Source organism: Sinohyriopsis cumingii, chromosome 15, assembly GCF_028554795.1.
Source record: "Sinohyriopsis cumingii isolate HCF-2022 chromosome 15, ASM2855479v2, whole genome shotgun sequence".
NCBI lineage: Eukaryota > Metazoa > Mollusca > Bivalvia > Unionida > Unionidae > Sinohyriopsis > Sinohyriopsis cumingii.
The window spans coordinates 5,458,833-5,478,792 of NC_142975.1; the positions used below are offsets into that span (position 1 = coordinate 5,458,833).

A 19,960-nucleotide genomic window follows, 5' to 3' on the forward strand; every position below is an offset into this window, starting at 1 on the left:
AAAAACATTATTCTATTATAATATGTGGCAAGGTCAATATTAAAACTTTATATTGTAAGTCTAGTCTACCCTGCAAACTGGCTCAAATGGTTTCCTTTATAAGATGTTATTTATAAACTGGAATTATTTATAAGTAGCTTAGTTTCAGATATTTTTGTCTCTGTTACAAGATGTTGTCATTTGTATGTAGGTGCTCTTTATAAGCACATGTCTATTATAAGCAGGTGTAATTTATAAGCAGGTGCTCTTTGTAAGTTGATGTCATTTATAACAAGGTGCTTTTTATAAGTTGGTGTCATTTACATGTAGGTGTTTTTATAGGTTGGTGTCATTATAAGGTGTCACTCTTAAGTATGTTTCTGTTACAAGTTAGTGTCTTTTATAAGCAGGTGCTCTTTATAAGTTGGTGTAATTTATAAGTAGGTGTAATTTATAAGTTGGTGTAATTTATAAGTAGGTGTTTTTACAAGTGGTGTCATTTATAAGCAGATGCACGTAAAAGGTTGGTGCCTTTTATAGGTAGGTATTCTTTAGAAGTCAGTGTCATTATAAGTAGGTGTCTTTTATAAGTTGGTGTCATATATAAACAAGTGTCATGTATAAGTCAGTGTTATTTATAAGTTGGTGTCATTTGTAAGCAGGCATCCAATTTACCTTGGTGTTATCATAAGCAGGTGTTCTTTATAAACTGGTTACAAGTAGGTGCTTCCTTTCTAAACTGGTATTATCTATAGCCGAGTATTCTTTTTATTGCTGAGACAAATTTCATATACCAGTCTCATTAAGATGTTGAATACTTGGAAAGATCATACTAGAGTTTTATCAGATTTAAACTACCATGATGGCAATTTGTGTTATTTATGAAATAAAAAGCAAAGAAACATAACATAATTTTGCATAAAGTTTTTGAACTTTGTAACAGAACAGTAGACAAATTTGCAATTTAGATGCATACCTTGAGTTGGCTTTTGGACACGTGGTGGGAGCGAGGGTGGGAGTTTAATTATATCAAGACGCTCCAAGAAAAACTGTCTCTTTTCTTCAGCTTGTGGAGAAAGATTTTCATTTGCAAGCACTGTAACCAGAAAATCCTCAATACCTGGTAATAGGTCTGAAAAGAAAGAAGATGAATATTAATACTGATGTGGATGGGAACTGTAGGACTCATGGTACTAATTCAACTCCAATAGTAAACATATGGAAATACTATCATATTCAAAATTCAATAACTTAAAATTTCTGGGTGCTGATGATGAGACCTATAATTCTCCATGCACAACTAACCTTGGTGCAAGCTTATGTGTGGAGAACATCATATGACCCGTGGCATTTTGTTTATCTACATGTGCATAAAACACGTTATTGGTTCTGCACCAAATGAATCAGGTGCTACTTTCATTATTGAGTAGTCCTGAGTCAAGCCTGTAAAAATACTAAAATTGCATCAGCAGAAATTTGTCTATATTTTTTTTAATTACATATAGGATAAACTCTCAAAAGATATTTTTACTAAAATTTTAATTTTCATTATTAACCAATTATGGACCACCAAACCCGTAAATACTCTATTATTTGTTCACCCATTTCTAGACTGGTTCACAGTTCTTCCGTATAATTAGTACTGTGTGTCCTATAAACAGATTTAATTTTTTTAGACAAAGTTGTATTTTACTCATTGATTTTGGAGCATAATTGTAAGAAAGAATTGGCCATACTTGTGCATGGCTAATAGTGCAATAGCATTTTATGTGATACTAATGTCTATAGCTAAATTGTATCCGCATTACATGTTGCTGTGTTGTATTGTACTTATTAGTGGCTAATTCTTGTTATTAAAATAATTGTTTTCTGCCTTTGTATCTTCATGTTATCTTTCTATGGCATTCATGCTACACAAAAAAACAAGCATGCTGACATCAGCAAGTATGACATCACAGGGTATCAAATTACATGATGCATTGTATTTTCATCTCTCACTGGCTATAAGACAAGTTTTAAATGTTTTAAATTTCAAAATTGCATTTCTTTTCTTGCTAACTCTCACAGAAATAAGATGCAGTGCATCCCTATTCATATCAATCAAACAAAACAAATAAGTGTGCCACATGACAGGTCAAAATGATAAGAGGCCATTGCCCTTTTGTGACCAAAACAAATACACACACCCATAAGCATCAAGAGATGCTGACATTCCAAACCTATTTAAACTATCATCACATGTGATTCATCACCCCCAAATCTTAATAAAAAGGTATAAAAGCCAAAGAAAAGTTCCATAAGCTTTATTATACTGAAGAATTAAATAACAGAGTGCTACTTTTAGGTATAAAACTATGGGGAAGGGTGAGGAAGCAAATAATAGAGTAATTTCTTCAAGCCTGGTAATGTTCCCCACAGCAAGGGGGAAAGTGTGCATCAACCCAAAAGACACAGCCACTTGAGGCTTATTACATAAGGACAACAAAAGACAAATTTGAAAAAGCTATCCAAAGTTCCTATAATGCTGACATTGATGTTGGAGATAGAAAGTGTATGAACAAACTGCTGTGGCTCAAGCTATTAAGTAAGCTGGAGGTGGAGAAATATGTGAAAAACTTTATGATGCCAAGACAATTCCATGTTTCTATGCAATATTCAGACACTGATAAAATGTATCACTGCATAAACTACTTGTTAAATTTAAGTAATGGAATGGAATTGCATATTAAAGTTGTCTAATACATAAATCTATACCTACATTTACCCAAAACTCATAAAAAGTTAAGAAAAAGTCTCAAAATCATTATTGTGGCTACTTTCCACCATAAGCAGTGTTAAATTACTTACTTTTTAATATAAAGCTAAATAAAATGTATACATTATTGAACAAAAGAGAAACAAAGCAAACCTTGCAATCACTCAATTACAGTCAAAGAGGAGGGAATACACCTTGATTTGGCAAACCAAGTAGCAAGCTCTAATTTACAGCTAAATGATTCCTTACTATTACTTGATAGTAAGTGCAGAGCAATATTGGCTTTACAAATAGCTTTTGTTTCAAATATGAAACCATATTTCTGACATGAAGCTTGTTTTCATCTATTCACAACAACAGATCTGGTGAACAAAACACATATTGCTTAGTGCACACAGGACAAAATGCTGAAATGTGGAATAATGTGTTCCGAAAGCACCAGTTCCAACACCCTGACTATAAAGGTTTTTTATCATGGGACTTGGTACATGAAGAGAAAAGAGGTCTGGTGTTGTGGGAGAGAGCAATATGTTCACCATGCAGTTATACATCAAGAATGTTTCAACTGTATGAAGAGATGCTGAAGAGAGGTTGGGGAAGAAAAACTGCCTGTGTAAATAATGCAACACAGATAGGACTTTTGAAAACTTCTATTGGGAATGAAGGGTTGAAAACTATTCTTTTAAGTGAAAATGTCCCTCCCTGTTCCCTCAACAAAAGGGATGCAGAAAAGTTCCAATACTGTTTGCCAAAAAATTGAATGTACCAATATGAGAAACATGCTGAACATAGAAAAGGTGTCAAGGAGTTTAATTCATTGATAAGAAATAAGATAAAATTAATTGATATTCAATGTGACTCGACATATAATAATGCAATTTACAGGTTGAGGCAATGCAGCATGTGCAGTTTTGTCCACAGTCCTTGATTTTTACAATGTTCACTGCTTGGATCTGCTGAATGTGTCTCTAAAGTTAAATGATCAGTACTGATACATAAGTGATTGTGACATAAGTGGCTTACATTTAAAATCCCCCCACCCCCTTTTGGGGAATTGTTGCATGTGTTAAATGGTATTTAACCATATAGGCCAATATGTGGGCACCATCATATGAAATTCTGCCATCAGGCCATACTATGCTCTTTTCCCCATGGCCTGAGCTATCTACTGCCACTGTCCAGTGTATAAAACCATCCCCATCTGTCTTTTGTATAGATTTTGTCTCCAAAATCACATGCAAACTATGAAAAAAAGACTCCATTACGATTGTCATATGCAAAAACCACCAAAATGATACGCTGGATGCACATGGTAACCATGGAAACAACAAGCTCCTATTATGGTATAGGTTGCATATAGGACTCACAGTACTAATTCAACTCCAATACTGAACATATGGAAACACTATCATATTCAAAATTCAATAACTTAAAATTTCTGGGTGCTGATGATGAGACCTATAATTCTCCATGCACATATAACCTTGGTGCAAGATTATGTGTGGAGAACACCATATGAGCTGTGGCATTTTGTTTATCTACATGTGCATGAAACACAAGTTATTGATTCTGCACCAAATGAATCAGGTGCTACTTTCATTATTGAGTACTCCTGAGTCAAGCCTGTAAAAATACTAAAATTGCATCAGTAGAAATTTGTCTATATTTTTGTTACATTACATATAGGATAAGCTCTCAAAAGATATTTTTACTAAAATTTAATTTTCATTATTAACCAATTATGGACCACCAAACCCGTAAATACTCTATTATTTGTTTACCCATTTCTAGTTTGGTTCACAGTTCTTCCGTATAATTAGTACAGTGTGTCCTGTAGCTCAGTTGATAGAGTGTTGGACTTGCAATTGAAGGGATGCAGGTTTAATACCTACCCAAATCAGCCAGGGTCACCTGCTTCTGTGATTCCATGGGAAAGACATTTAGCAGCCATTTATCTGGCATGATATAACCAACAATGTGTTTAAAGTGCCATTAGAAACCATGTAACTAACTAATGCAGTAGTAGTCCAAATGTGGAAAAATTCCAACCAATTAAGGGAGACAATGGCTGGAAGAAGCGATTTTTTATGTTTTTTTTTAATATAAAGAATATGACACAGCAAGTGTAATGCAAAAACAGGATTGTTTCAAATTGGACTGATAGAGTCCTGAACATGTGTGCATGTGTGATTAGGATTTTTAACATAGCTTTAACAATTTTTCAGTCATATCGCTACAATGTCTGCAGTGTGCCAGTTTATAGTGATGTCTAGCACTGGGGCATCATGCTGCAGACATGTAGCATAATGTCCCACCCAGTCACATTATCCTGACACCAGGCCGACCAGTCCTAACACTAACCTCTTAATGCTGAATGCCTAGCAAGGCAGCTGTTAGTACCATTTTTGTAAGTCTTTGGTATGACTTGGCCGAGGTTCAAACCCACAACCTCCTGCTTCTGAGGCAGACACTTTAACCACTAGGGGTGGTCAGTCCTGAACATTACATTAATTACATGTTCTCACTAAAAGTCAAACTATAAACAGTTAAGACCCAGATCTATTAGTGCATATACTGTACCAGTTCCATGAAGTTTTATTAGGAGTTTTCAGTAGACCCTGATCTGCCACTGCATCATGTGAATGGCAGATCAAGATCTATGTTGGATTCAGTTGGATTGACTTGTAAGTGAATATATGGTATACAGAATGTGAAATGCATCATAACAAAAGTTTGGTATTTAGGAGATCGCAAGTGCAAATGTATATGCAGCTCTGGAGCTACTTAGAAAGATATAAAATGGACTAATATGCAACATGTGCTGCTTTGTGCAAATGGGTTATCATAGTAGTATGATAATAGGCATTTTTGAAATCTCGTGTGTCTGATTCTAGCCTATGTGACTCCATGTGGAAGCTTGTCATGGGATGGAAGATGCAGTGCTGTGAGCTCACAGGCAAATCAATATACATAGGCAATAACTAAGTGATTAGCTATTAAAAAATTATGGTGGGCTATTATATAATGCCATTAAACAAACATAGTTTGACATATAGTATTGTGAAAGAATTCGCGTTAGTGGCTAAGCAGGGAATAAATTACCAAATCAATCATGTGTTTATGCAGTCACAAAAGAGATCAAATCACTTAAAATTGAATGTGTTGATTTGGTAAGAGGCCCAAAACATGTTTAATAGACATATCTAGAGCATCTTAATAGATTAACTGGAATAGCGATCACATTGAAGTAAGCACTACAAAAAAACATTTTGAAGAATATAATAAAGCAGCAGAAAAGTCACTGTATGACACTGTAATGGAAACCTTCAAGTTGCTAACTCAGTCACCAGTCAAAAACAACTGAAATAGCTAATGACAACAGCTTCTACAATTAACTGCCAGAAATTTCTCATGAGAAGAGAAATGATGTCAGCAGTAATATATAGATGGCATGCACACTCACCGACCTCAAGTAGAAATATGAAGAAATCTACAGCGAAGTAGAAACTAGTCAGCTGGCCCTAGGTGATAAGTTTATCAAAGATATATTTAAGCATAAAAAAGCACGTAGTGTATAGTTAAGTGGAATAAGATGTTTGGTATTATTGGATACAAACATAGAAAAAAATGGTGACGTAGTTGGTGTAAAATTTTGTAACAGATTAAGAGTCATCTTTGTTGATACCAGGATATGATGTGTCTGTCGATGAGTTTGAAAACGAAAATCCCCTGATGATTGATAAAGAAACCAAAGAGGAATAAGTAAATCTATACAAAGTGTAACTTTCAACTTTCTAGATTTAAAATTAAAGTTTAGTGCAAGAGCATGAACTATATGTGACCCAGTGAAAATGCTGTACATTTGCGGATATCTATCAAAGTGTGCATCCTAATTGACACTAAATTTTTTTAATCACATTTCCATGGAAATGGAGTAAATACATTTCATGAAAACAGCCACTAACTGTCAGATATAATCTTCATATAATAATTTTTTTATAGTTCAAACCCTTTTTATCTGCAGCTTGCACTGTCTGAGTGATTGACATTCTTCATTTAATCTGCTTTGTGAGAAGTGATATTGATCACTTGGTATTTCAAAACTTGTGTATGTTTAATATGGGTCATTACACCTTGAGGAAATCTAATCAGCTTTAGGCAATCATCAATTCAAGTACATCAGGTTATTTATATACATTACATAATGTATTTTCCCACTTAAAGTAATGAATCAACATTTAAGACCTTTCAAAGGTGATAAATAAAAACTGAATACAAATTCTACATGTATTAAATGTATCGTGGTCAAATTCTACATGCATTAAACATATCATGGTCAATTCTACATGCATTAAACATATCATGGTCAATTCTACATGCATTAAACATATCATGGTCAATTCTACATGCATTAAACATATATGGTCAATTCTACATGCATTAAACATATCATGGTCAATTCTACATGCATTAAACATATCATGGTCTTTCTTCAATTATAAAGAACCATAAAAACTAAGTTGGTAGAGTGCCAGACCCATGATGCAAGGGTTGTGGGTTTGATACCTGCAGAGCCATGTCCATTATGTTTATCAACAATATTCAACAGAGAATAATAATTCAGAAAAAAGGAAACATAAAGAAGAAAAATGGCAAATTCAGAACAAAGAAAAAAAGATGAATAATAGAAATAACCACTAAATTCTGACCATAATCATCACAGGATGTGTACTGCCTTATAGTGAGACTATCTTATAATGAAGTATGTGATACAGTATTCCCTCTGTATAATGCTGTCCATGGGAGTCATACAATATACTGCCTTATAGTGAGACTACGTTATAATGAAGTATGTGATACAGTATTCCCTCTGTATAATGCTGTCCATGGGAGTCATACAATATACTGCCTTATAGTGAGACCACCTGAAATCAGCCACTGGGCATATCAGCATATTATGAGACCTGCCCCCCCCCTTCTCTCTCTCTCTCTCTCTCTCTCTCTATATATATATATATATATATATATATATATAATTTTACAACCATTTAGCTCCCCTCCCCAACTCCCAACCCTGAAATTTAGCTGATTGATATGCCACTTAAGAGTGTGATGTAGTTCCATGCATCATACAATAAAAGGTTAATAATACACATGCAATTTCTCTGGATTTTTCACTCACTTAAACCTAAACAGTCTCCAAGTTGCATTATTATTTTACTTAAATTAAACAGTTGTCCAGACACTGAATTATGTGGAAAAAGCCGATCTCTTAGTGGGATCAGACTAACGATGTCACACTATATTATCACTTGCAGCATTGCAACAGACCAATGAAGGCCACCAATAACTGTCCACCCCTGTCTGTATTCCAATGGTATTCATAACAATGCATAGAGGGTTATTTATTTGAGTAAACTGGGTACAGCAGTGTGCCAGTCTGCATATTTTATGCCCAATGCATTTGTTTGGGTCATCCTTTATGTCCTCTATTTATCATTTTCTTTACTGCATATTAATCAGCATCAACTTTGTGAGTGACCAAATGTCAGTATTGCAAAATTCAGAAAAGAACAAGACTTTGATTGTAATCACTGATACCAGATAAAATTGGCATGTAACCAAGCTGTTTTAAAATGCATGCTCTTGTTTTCAATACAGAAACCACTAAACATAATGACCATGTAGATCATCACTGAAACAATACCTGCAGGTGTCAAGTTGAAAAATTGAAATTCTTAAGACCCATGGCTATACAGTACAAAACTGTCTTTATGGTCACCTGACATTTTTCTTTCAATTTACATTTAGGTACAATGTATTTTAATTTTTGCTAGATTTTGCTTTATGGGCCTGTTTTGTTCTTGTGCATTGTCCCCACCCCCTCAGCAATTATCCTGATGGTACTGTCACAGAGCCCAAACTTTGGTCCAACCCTATAAATTCTAGTTCCATTACCAGTATAGGAGAACCTGTTTTGAAAGACCATCCCTTCTGCCAAAAAAATAATGGTCTCTAATGACAGGTCATAACACTATAAACCAATAAATCTGTTCAAGGAAAACCTAGTCTCTCAAGACAGGTGGTCTTTCATCTTAGTAATCTCTCAAGACAGGTTTTACTGTTTATGCAAAGCTTGTGAAGATTTTAGTGTGTTCACTTTTGCAAGCTAGATTTACTTCTGCACACCAACCACAGTGAAGTCAAAATAAGATTCAGTCAATCAAAACACTGTACAATGTAGAATAGATAAAGAATAATATGTCAATTTACTATAATATTTATTAAAAAAAAGAGAATGAAAAAACAAGGCCATGAAAAGAAAAGCCGCATGTCTCTTGGCCAGAGGTGCACAATGTGTGTGGATCCCCCTCATTATCAAACTCAATAATGCGCATGGATCCCCCTCATTATCAAACTCAATAATGTGTATGGATCCCCCTCATTATCAAACTCAATAATGTGTATGGATCCCCCTCATTATCAAACTCATTGATGTGTAGTGATCCCCCTCATTATCAAACTCCTTAATGTGTATGGATCCCCTTCATTATCAAACTCCTTAATGTGTAGTGAAACCCCTCATTATCAAACTCATTAATGTGTAGTGAAACACCTCATTATCAAACTCATTAATGTGTAGTGAAACCCCTCATTATCAAACTCCTTAATGTGTAGTGAAACCCCTCATTATCAAACTCCTTAATGTGTAGTGATCCCCTCATTGTCAAACTCCTTAATGTGTATGGATCCCCTCATTATCAAACTCCTTAATGTGTATGGATCTCCCTCATTATCAAACTCCTTAATGTGCATGAATCCCACTAATTATCAAACTCCTTAATGTGTATGGATCCCCCTCATTATCAAACTCATTAATGTGTATGGATCCCCTTCATTATCAAACTCATTAATGTGTATGGATCCCCCTCATTATCAAACTCATTAATGTGTAGTGATCCCCCTCATTATCAAACTCATTAATGTTTAGTGATCCCCCTCCTTATCAAACTCCTTAATGTGCATGTATCCCTTTCATTATCAAACTCATTAATGTGTAATGAAACCACTCATTATCAAACTCATTAATGTGTATTGATCCCCCTCATTATCAAACTCATTATTGTGTAGTGAAACCCCTCATTATCAAACTCCTTAATGTGTAGTGAAACCCCTCATTATAAAACTCATTAATGTGTATGGATCCCCCTCATTATCAAACTCATTAATGAGTAGTGATCCCCTCATTATCAAACTCCTTAATGTGCATGGATCCCACTAATTATCAAACTCCTTAATGTGTATGGATCCCACTAATTATCAAACTCATTAATGTGTACTGATCCCCTCATTATCAAACTCCTTAATGTGTATGGATCACCTTATTATCAAACTCCTTAATGTGTATTGATCCCCTCATTATCAAAACTCATTAATGTTTATGGATCTCCCTCATTATCAAACTCATTAATGTGCATGGATCCCCCTCATTATTAAACTCCTTAATGTGTAGTGAAACCCCTCATTATGAAACTCCTTAATGTGTAGTGAAACCCCTCATTATCAAACTCATTAATGTGTATGGATCCCCCTCATTATCAAACTCATTAATGTGTAGTGATCCCCTCATTATCAAACTCCTTAATGTGTATGGATCCCACTAATTATCAAACTCCTTAATGTGTATGGATCCCACTAATTATCAAACTCATTAATGTGTACTGATCCCCTCATTATCAAACTCCTTAATGTGTATGGATCACCTTATTATCAAACTCCTTAATGTGTACTGATCCCCTCATTATCAAACTTCTTAATGTGTATTGATCCCCTCATTATCAAAACTCATTAATGTTTATGGATCTCCCTCATTATCAAACTCATTAATGTGCATGGATCCCCCTCATTATTAAACTCCTTAATGTGTAGTGATCCCCTCATTATCAAACTCATTAATGTGTATTGATCCCCTCATTGTCAAAACTCATTAATGTGTATGGATCCCCCTCATTATCAAACTCATTAATGTGTATGGATCCCCCTCATTATCCAACTCATTAATGTGTAGTGATCCCCTCATTATCAAACTCATTAATGTGTATTGATACCCCTCATTATCAAACTCATTAATGTGTATTGATACCCATCATTATCAAACTCATTAATGTGTAGTGATCCCCTCATTGTCAAAACTCATTAATGTGTATGGATCCCCCTCATTATCAAACTCATTAATGTGTATGGATCCCCCTCATTATCCAACTCATTAATGTGTAGTGATCCCCTCATTATCAAACTCATTAATGTGTATTGATACCCCTCATTATCAAACTCATTAATGTGTATTGATACCCCTCATTATCAAACTCATTAATGTGTATTGATACCCATCATCATCAAACTCATTAATGTGTAGTGATCCCCTCATTGTCAAAACTCGTTAATGTGTATGGATCTCTCTCATTATCAAACTCATTAATGTGTATGGATCCCCCTCATTATCCAACTCATTAATGTGTAGTGATCCCCTCATTATCAAACTCATTAATGTGTATTGATACCCCTCATTATCAAACTCATTAATGTGTATTGATCCCTCACTCTATCAAACTCATTAATGTGTATTGATACCCCTCATTATCAAACTCATTAATGTGTAGTGATACCCCTCATTAATGTGCATTGATCCCCTCTTTAATGTGTATTGATTCCCTCATTAATGTGTATTGATCCCATCATTAATGTGTATTGATCTCCTCATTATCAAACTCATTAATGTGTAGTGATCCCCTCATTGTCAAAACTCATTAATGTACATGGATCCCCCTCATTATCAAACTCATTAATTTGTATTGATACCCCTCATTATCAAACTCATTAATGTGTATTGATACCCCTCATTATCAAACTCATTAATGTGCATGGATCCCCCTCATTATTAAACTCCTTAATGTGTAGTGAAACCCCTCATTATGAAACTCCTTAATGTGTAGTGAAACCCCTCATTATCAAACTCCTTAATGTGTATGGAACCCCCTCATTATCAAACTCCTTAATGTGTATGGATCCCCCTCATTATCAAACTCATTAATGTGTATTGATACCCATCATTATCAAACTCATTAATGTGTAGTGATCCCCTCATTGTCAAAACTCATTAATGTGTATGGATCCCCCTCATTATCCAACTCATTAATGTGTAGTGATCCCCTCATTATCAAACTCATTAATGTGTATTGATACCCCTCATTATCAAACTCATTAATGTGTAGTGATCCCCTCATTGTCAAAACTCGTTAATGTGTATGGATCCCCCTCATTATCAAACTCATTAATGTGTATGGATCCCCCTCATTATCCAACTCATTAATGTGTAGTGATCCCCTCATTATCAAACTCATTAATGTGTATTGATACCCCTCATTATCAAACTCATTAATGTGTATTGATCCCTCACACTATCAAACTCATTAATGTGTAGTGATACCCCTCATTATCAAACTCATTAATGTGTAGTGATACCCCTCATTAATGTGTATTGATCCCCTCTTTAATGTGTATTGATTCCCTCATTAATGTGTATTGATCCCATCATTAATGTGTATTGATCTCCTCATTATCAAACTCATTAATGTGTATTGATCCCCTCATTGTCAAAACTCATTAATGTACATGGATCCCCCTCATTATCAAACTCATTAATGTGTATTGATACCCCTCATTATCAAACTCATTAATGTGCAATGATCCCTCTCACTATCAAACTCATTAATGTGTAGTGATACCCCTCATTAATGTGTATTGATTCCCTCATTAATGTGTATTGATCCCATCATTAATGTGTATTGATCCCCTCATTATCAAACTCATTAATGTGTATTGATACCCCTCATTATCAAACTCATTAATGTGCATTGATACCCCTCATTATCAAACTCATTAATGTGCATTGATCCCCCTCATTATCAAACTCCTTAATGTGTATGGATCCCCCTCATTACCAAACTCATTAATGTGTGTTCAATCAAATCTGATCTGCAATATGGTTTCCAGAGTGGTAAAAAAACTAAACCAATCAGATACAAGATAACCTCATTAATATGCATCCATCTCACTCATATCTGAAGCCATCTGATATATGAATGATTTAAAACTGTACAAAATGTTTGATGCAAATCAAATAAAAACCTGACATCTACCATGCTAAGAAGTAACTGTTAACAGATGCTGATAGATGGGCAATGGACACATGGTAAGTGTAAGCATAGACCTTACAGCCAGAGAAGCTAAACTCTCTAAAGAGTTGACAAATCCCCATCGTAATCTGGACCACTCATCAACTTCAGACAGTCCTTCATTTTTTAAAATCAAAATGGTTACTTTTTTGTGGATAATAAATATTTATCGAATGTAAAAAAGCCCTGAAATCGTGGAATTCCTAGCATCATGACAAAATGAATGATTTGTGGTACTACATTGGGATACCCATGGTTGTGGAATGCATACTGTGGGTCAGAGAAATAAACTATCCAGTCTGTACTGAATTACCGATACATTTAACAATGTGGTCATTTTTTAGACATTGAAAGTCATATGTCAACCTGTATCAGTATCTACTGAGAAAATTAAGTTGAATGCATTTAAAAATTGGCTGAACACAGAAACCATCATGGCGAGGAGCACAAGGATATGTGCCTGACATTGCTGAGCCACTATTTTCTTCTTTGTCTATATATCCTTGCACAATACACTTCCAATCTTACTTTTCCCAGCCTCCCTCTGAACCTCAAAATAACCTCACTTTTTGGTGGGACCTCATTGTCACCTCTCTGGCCAGCTTGCTGAAATATTTATGAACCTACAATATTTATATTCAAAAATACAATAACACTGATATGTAATTGATAATTTTTCCCATTTTAAGACACATGACAAAAATCAGCTGACATTAATCCTATGAGAAAAACCTTTGATCCTAGAACAAACAAGAAGAGTTAAGTCAGTTCTTATCCATGCAATGTATAGTAGTTACCAGTTAACTTGATCCCTCCTAATCCATTTATAAATCTCCAATGAACTTTTGGTGAATCCCTTTTGGGCCTCCCCCCAGCAGCCATTTTAAAACTTCCCCTTTCAACGAAAGGTATTTTGAATAACTGATTTAGAATCTGTACTTCTCAGCCAAAAATATCTTCTGCCTCCATTATACAAGTGATAGCAGCACTCAGGGAGACTGTATGTATCCATTTAAATGTTCTCATTAAATAACTGCTCAAATTCAGTGTTCTCTTCCCCTAAAAGGTTCACGGTCTTTCACAAAGGTGAAGATATCACAAGGGCAGTGATAGTGATGCCAGCTCTTTAAGCATAACATATCATGGAAGTCAAGGTGTTTCATTTAAGTATAACACATTGTAGAAGTCAAGGTGTTTCTTTTAACACATCATATAAGTCAAGGTGTTTCATTTCAGCACAACACATCAGAGAAGTCAAGGTGTTTCATTTCAGCATAACACATCAGAGAAGTCAATGTGTTTTATTTCAGCATAACACATCATAAAAGTCAAGGCATTTCATTTAAGCATAACACATCATAGAAGTCAAGGTGTTTCATTTCAGCATAACACATCAGAGAAGTCAAGGTGTTTTATTTGGACAATTATCCCCCTATTAATTAGTACAAATTATGAGGATATACAGAACATATCATGAAAATAATGTTTAGCACTGAACCATTTGAATTTTTGTCTATGATGCAATGTGCATGTTGAATAGGTGAAAGACTACACGTGCTTGGGGACAGGATATGCATGTAAAACATGTCTATACAAAGTTCCACATACTGGTAAATGGTTATATCTACATTTAAAGAAGTGTTTAAAATATACATATCCACATTTAGGTGGAAGTTTCATATGGGCTTTTAGACATGTTTGGTGTTGCAAATGCCTTCACAGGGTTAGTACCATATTAGTAAACACGATATATGTATCTTGTTATTTTGCTTTTCAAGCCATTTTACATTTACTTTCACAAATTACAATGTACAAATGAACAGTAAAGGAAGAAAACTTTTATCATTCAAATCAAATGAGAGTTATCCTTATCAGAAAATATTATCTTCATCTGGAAATGTTATCTTTATCTGGAAATGTTATCTTTATCTGGAAATGTTATCCTTTTCTGGAAAATTATCCTTATTTGGAGAAAGAAAAAAAAGCAATCAAACAAAAAATCCCTCATACGAAATCAGGGGGAGGAAACTGTTCATCTAAAGAAGTGAGGCATTTTGTTTTGATTTAGTTTGTTTCATTATTTCTTTTGACTGAATCTTTCTAGAATTTACTGCAGGCATTCTCACATAATCTAGACTGCAGGTATTCTCACATCTAGACTGCAGGTATTCTCACATAATCTAGACTGCAGGCATTCTCACATAATTTAGACTGCAGGTATTTTCACATAATCTAGACTGCAGGTATTCTCACATAATCTAGACTGCAGGCATTCTCACATAATCTAGACTGCAGGTATTCTCACATAATCTAGACTGCAGGTATTCTCACATAATCTAGACTGTGCAGGTATTCTCACATAATCTAGACTGTGCAGGTATTTTCACACAATCTAGACTGCAGGTATTCTCACATACTCTGGACTGTGCAGGTATTTTCACATAATCTAGACTGCAGATATTTTCACATAATCTAGACTGCAGGTATTCTCACATACTCTAGACTGTGCAGGTATTTTCACATAATCTAGACTGCAGGTATTTTCACATAATCTAGACTGCAGGTATTCTCACATACTCTAGACTGTGCAGGTATTTTCACATAATTTAGACTGCAGGTATTTTCACATAATCTAGACTGCAGGTATTCTCACATAATCTAGACTGCAGGTATTCTCACATAATCTAGACTGAAAAGAATGAACAACATCATATTCATACAAAATTCCTAACATAGCTACATTAAAGTAACCTGCACTGAATGTCTACATTTTAGGACATTATTTATGCAAATGTCCCCCAAAAGATCAGAATACATATTGATGAACACGATCTCTCTGGAACATTATAAAATGTCTGCTGGTCTGTATATCAGGAACAAAATGTCTGCTGGTCTGTACAAGAGCAACTCAGCTAATTATTTAAACTTACTGGTGGCATAACAAGTTTGTTTTTTGGGGAGAGGGAGTAAAAATTGGGAGTTTGTAATCATAGCAAAGGAACACATAAATAAATCATATACAAAAAATAACCCCACCTCCAAAGTTTTAGGACATGAAGGGAATTTGTGTGCAAGTTGGGAATTAGTTCACAACTCTTCATTTTACTAGTTCATGACATGTTTACTGACAAACATTCCATAGTTATAATACCACCTCCATAACAACATATAAGTTAGTACTCTACCAAACAAAACAGTATAACTCTTCTCCAATAATGGACTCAGATTACAGCTCATGCTATTAGTTTTCCATTGAAAAACTTAACACGGGGAAAGTCATGAGGAGTCCCTTAGAATGGTTCCTGACTAAGAGCTCCCTAAAAGTCCCCCTACCATCTGGTTCCTGACTAAGAGCTCCCTAAAAGTCCCCCTACCATCTGGTTCCTGACTAAGAGCTCCCTAAAAGTCCCCTACTATCTGTGCATGTAATAGGCAGTTAAACACATGGGTATTTGACTTGATGTGTGTCCCTATCATCTGTACGTCTTACAGGTAAATAAAGACATGGGTACATGATGATGTGACCATATGTCTTGCATATCCTGGCCAGTGAATTCTCTAGTTGAAATGTTTAACTTCAGGCTTAATGTGGATCCCTACATTTAACACTGTTGCTCTTTAACTAATAAGATGTGACACATTATCATCCAACACATACAAGGTATAGCAGAGATTTGTGCTTAATTACACTCAAATGGATTACAGATTGAAGTCCTCTGTAAGCCTTAGCTAGAAGCTATAATACATGTACTAATAATATTTAACATATTCAGGATTTGAACCCATACCAATTTGGTCACAAGTCCAGCATGCTAACCACAAAGCCACCATGGCTCTTACCTCCATTAGTTGCCAATTATGACACATGGGTGGGCAGATTGGGCTACTGTAATTTTTTTATAGAAATGCCAAACTTGTGCATAAAGTATATAAAAAATGTTACCATCATATCTTAAAAAACTATTTTAAGCTGGAAAATAATATAACACTCCCAATTTAAGATCAATTTCAGCCAAACATTATCATATTCCAAAAATAAAATAAAGAACTAAATAAGAAACTTCTTCAATATTCTGGGTCTTTAATCTGTACCAGAATCCCAAAAGGAAATAACAGAAATTGTAGAAATATAAATGCATTTTATTATAATTCAGTTCTATGACTGAAAAGTGGAAATTGTTTGATTTGAAAAATTGATAACTTAAATCATAAATTCTGGAACCTTCGACTCATAAAATAACATCCTTATTGAATATTCTAATTATTGTGTTCGCATACCACCTCTGATGCAGGACGTTGTGTGTTTGAACCCCAGCCAGGTCATAAAAAAGACTCTTATACAAATTATACTAACAGCTGCCTCGCTTGGTGCTCAGCATTAAGAGGTTAGTGTTAGGACTGGTTGGCCGGGTGTCAGGCTGATGTTACTGGGTGGAACATCATGCTACAGTCTGCGGCATGATGCCTCAGTGCTAGACATCACTATAAACTGCGTCACTGCAGACAACGTAGTGATATGACTGAAAATTTTTTAAAGCTACTTTAAAAATCCCAAACACCATGTACATATATAGACATATTACAGGGACACAAGGAGGGTTAGTTCCATGCAACTAATTGTGAGACTCTCTTTAAATAAGTTGCTATTATAAGTCCAGGGTCCCCAAGAGATGACACCATATTTACAGCTTTAACATCTTTTCATAATGTTTATCTATGGATAAATAAAAATAATAACTCTGTATCCACATGGGGTGCAAGACTAAGAGTTAAAAAAAAACCTTGGTATCAAAACTGGAGGCAGACTGAGTAAAAAACAAACTTGATATCGAAACTGGGGGTCCAATTAAACATTTGGGGGGCGGGGGGGGCTGTGAAGCACAAATGAAGGTAATGGGAAATGCTGCTTCAATTTTCATTCTGCTTTCACATGGCATTATGGGAAGATCTGATAGTAAAGTCAATCCAAATTGACAACGATGGTATTTATTTAGAGACTATGTATGTAACTGTAGATGGTACTCACTGTGTAGCATTTGACTGATGACATGATGAACTGAACTATGACAAGTTCATTCAAATTGCTAGGAAAGACTTGGATGCAATACCACTGTCAAATGTGGCTAATTACCACTCAATGATATTTTGTGGCAAATTAGCATGTTGTGCCCACAAGTCAAATGTGATACATGACTTACAGTCCATTTTTTGTTATTCTCATTTACTATCATGAGACATTTGCTGAGGATTGTAGGACACAAGGTATTAAAGATATGGAAAAATGGGAACCAGCCTGGAAATGGGTGAACATAAAATAGAGTATATATGGGTTAGGCTGACCAGGATTGGTTAATAATGTAAGTTATGTTTTAGGAAAAAGAATCTTTTGAGAGCTTATCCTAGTTGTAAGTGAAAATAAAATAGAGACATTGTTTTATTGATATAATTTCAGTTTTTTAACAGTCTTAATGTTCTATTGATGTAATTTCAGTTCTTTAACAGTCTTGAGTTTGGAACACTCATTACTAAAATTAGCACTTGATTCTTTTGTGTGGAATTGAAAGCACATGTTTCAAACACATGCAGGTCCAGAAAATGTCGTGGCTCATATTCTTTCCTCTACACAGAAGCTGAAAACCAGGTTTCATCTATACTGATAAATGTAGATTTGATCATGTGCACTCAAAAATTTAAAGTTATTGAATTTTTAAAATCATGGTGCTGGCATATGTCTACTAGGGGAAATGATTTAGTACCATGAGTCCTTCAATGACTGGACTGGCTTATATGGGTGAAATGAAAAGGGAGAGCTCATCTGATGGTGGTGTGTATATGGTACAGTTATGTCTGTGCTGTGATAAGCCAGAGCACCTCCTTGTTATACACTAAGCCCAGCCAACAGCCATAGACAACTTAATGTAACAGCTGTGCCCCACATGAGGCTGTAATCAGAGCTGAAGTTAGCTTTTCAATTTTGACAAATTTACACATTGTGGTGCTCATCATCCTCTGAGTCAAGAGATTGTGGAAACAATTAAGATCTGTTCTTGGTATGTAGATACTGCATTGCAATCATGAACAAAAACCCAGACTTGTAGCCCAGCCATCCCATATTGAGCCCTTATTGGGATTCAGTGGACAGATATTAATGTGGTGGTATCCTAAATTAAAGGGTTGTAAGACAGTGAAAATTCAACACCATTATATGCTGAAAAATTACATCAAAATCTTAAAGGAAAATCAAATGACACTGCAACCCATTTTTGAAAATGATGCCTGTTTAAGAATAAAAGCAATATAAAGTAGTACTTGTGGTATGGTTGTTCACAACAATAATCCCCACATCCATCACCAACCCCCATCTCCGCACCCTAAATCCAAACAAAAGGCAGCAAGTTTGAAACTTGTGGCAGCATCCTAAATTTTTTTGTGGTATTTTTATCTTCAAAGTTTCATTTAAAACGTGCTCAACCCAATTCTTTTATAAAAGGTAATACTTTTAAAAAAAATCCCAATCTATGACAGGCAAAAGATTTTAAAATTCAGTTTGTTTAAATTTCTGTCCTAGGACAGGCATTTAACCAGGTGAAATAAATAAATGTGCTTTCTTGCTCAGACAACACACACTGAGTTTACCCAAAAATTAAGGAGGCCAAAATGGGAAGGAGATCACTCACCTGACTGACATCAACCAAATAGTCAAAAAAATCTGCTGGACAAGGAATCTGGATCAGAAGATTGCAGTTTAAAGTAGTGTTTGTGGTATGATCACTCACCATCATAAATTTATTTTGTCTGATACTGGCAGGATACTTTCTGTCCAATACTGAAAGATCTTTATGCCAGGATACTTTCTGTACAATACTGAAAGGTCTTTATGCCAAGATACTTTCTGTACGATACTGAAGGGTCTTTATGGCAGGATATTTTCTGTACAGTACTTAAGGGTCTTTATGGCAGGATATTTTCTGTACAATACTGAAGGGTCTTT

At 35.0% G+C, this 19,960-nt stretch overlaps 1 protein-coding gene across 5 annotated transcripts in view; it reads right to left on the reverse strand.

Moving 5' to 3' along the window:
* The window catches only part of LOC149781206 (uncharacterized), a 151,828-nt gene that overhangs the window by 96,705 nt on the left and 35,163 nt on the right, over positions 1-19,960 (reverse strand). For 2 of the 5 annotated variants that reach the window (XR_016414654.1, XM_089935269.1), the window contains exons 1-2: positions 13,767-13,915; positions 956-1,111 (exon numbers count right to left, since the gene is read on the reverse strand). Coding sequence is in view for 4 of the 5 variants with exons in the window: in XM_089935269.1 (XP_089791395.1) it covers positions 956-1,111; positions 13,767-13,851 (241 nt within the window). In the remaining variant the exon portion in view is untranslated. Of the gene's footprint in view, positions 1-955; positions 1,112-13,766; positions 13,917-19,960 lie in introns of those variants that run through there. The other 3 variants (XM_089935271.1, XM_089935272.1, XM_089935273.1) reach the window with 2 other exon arrangements.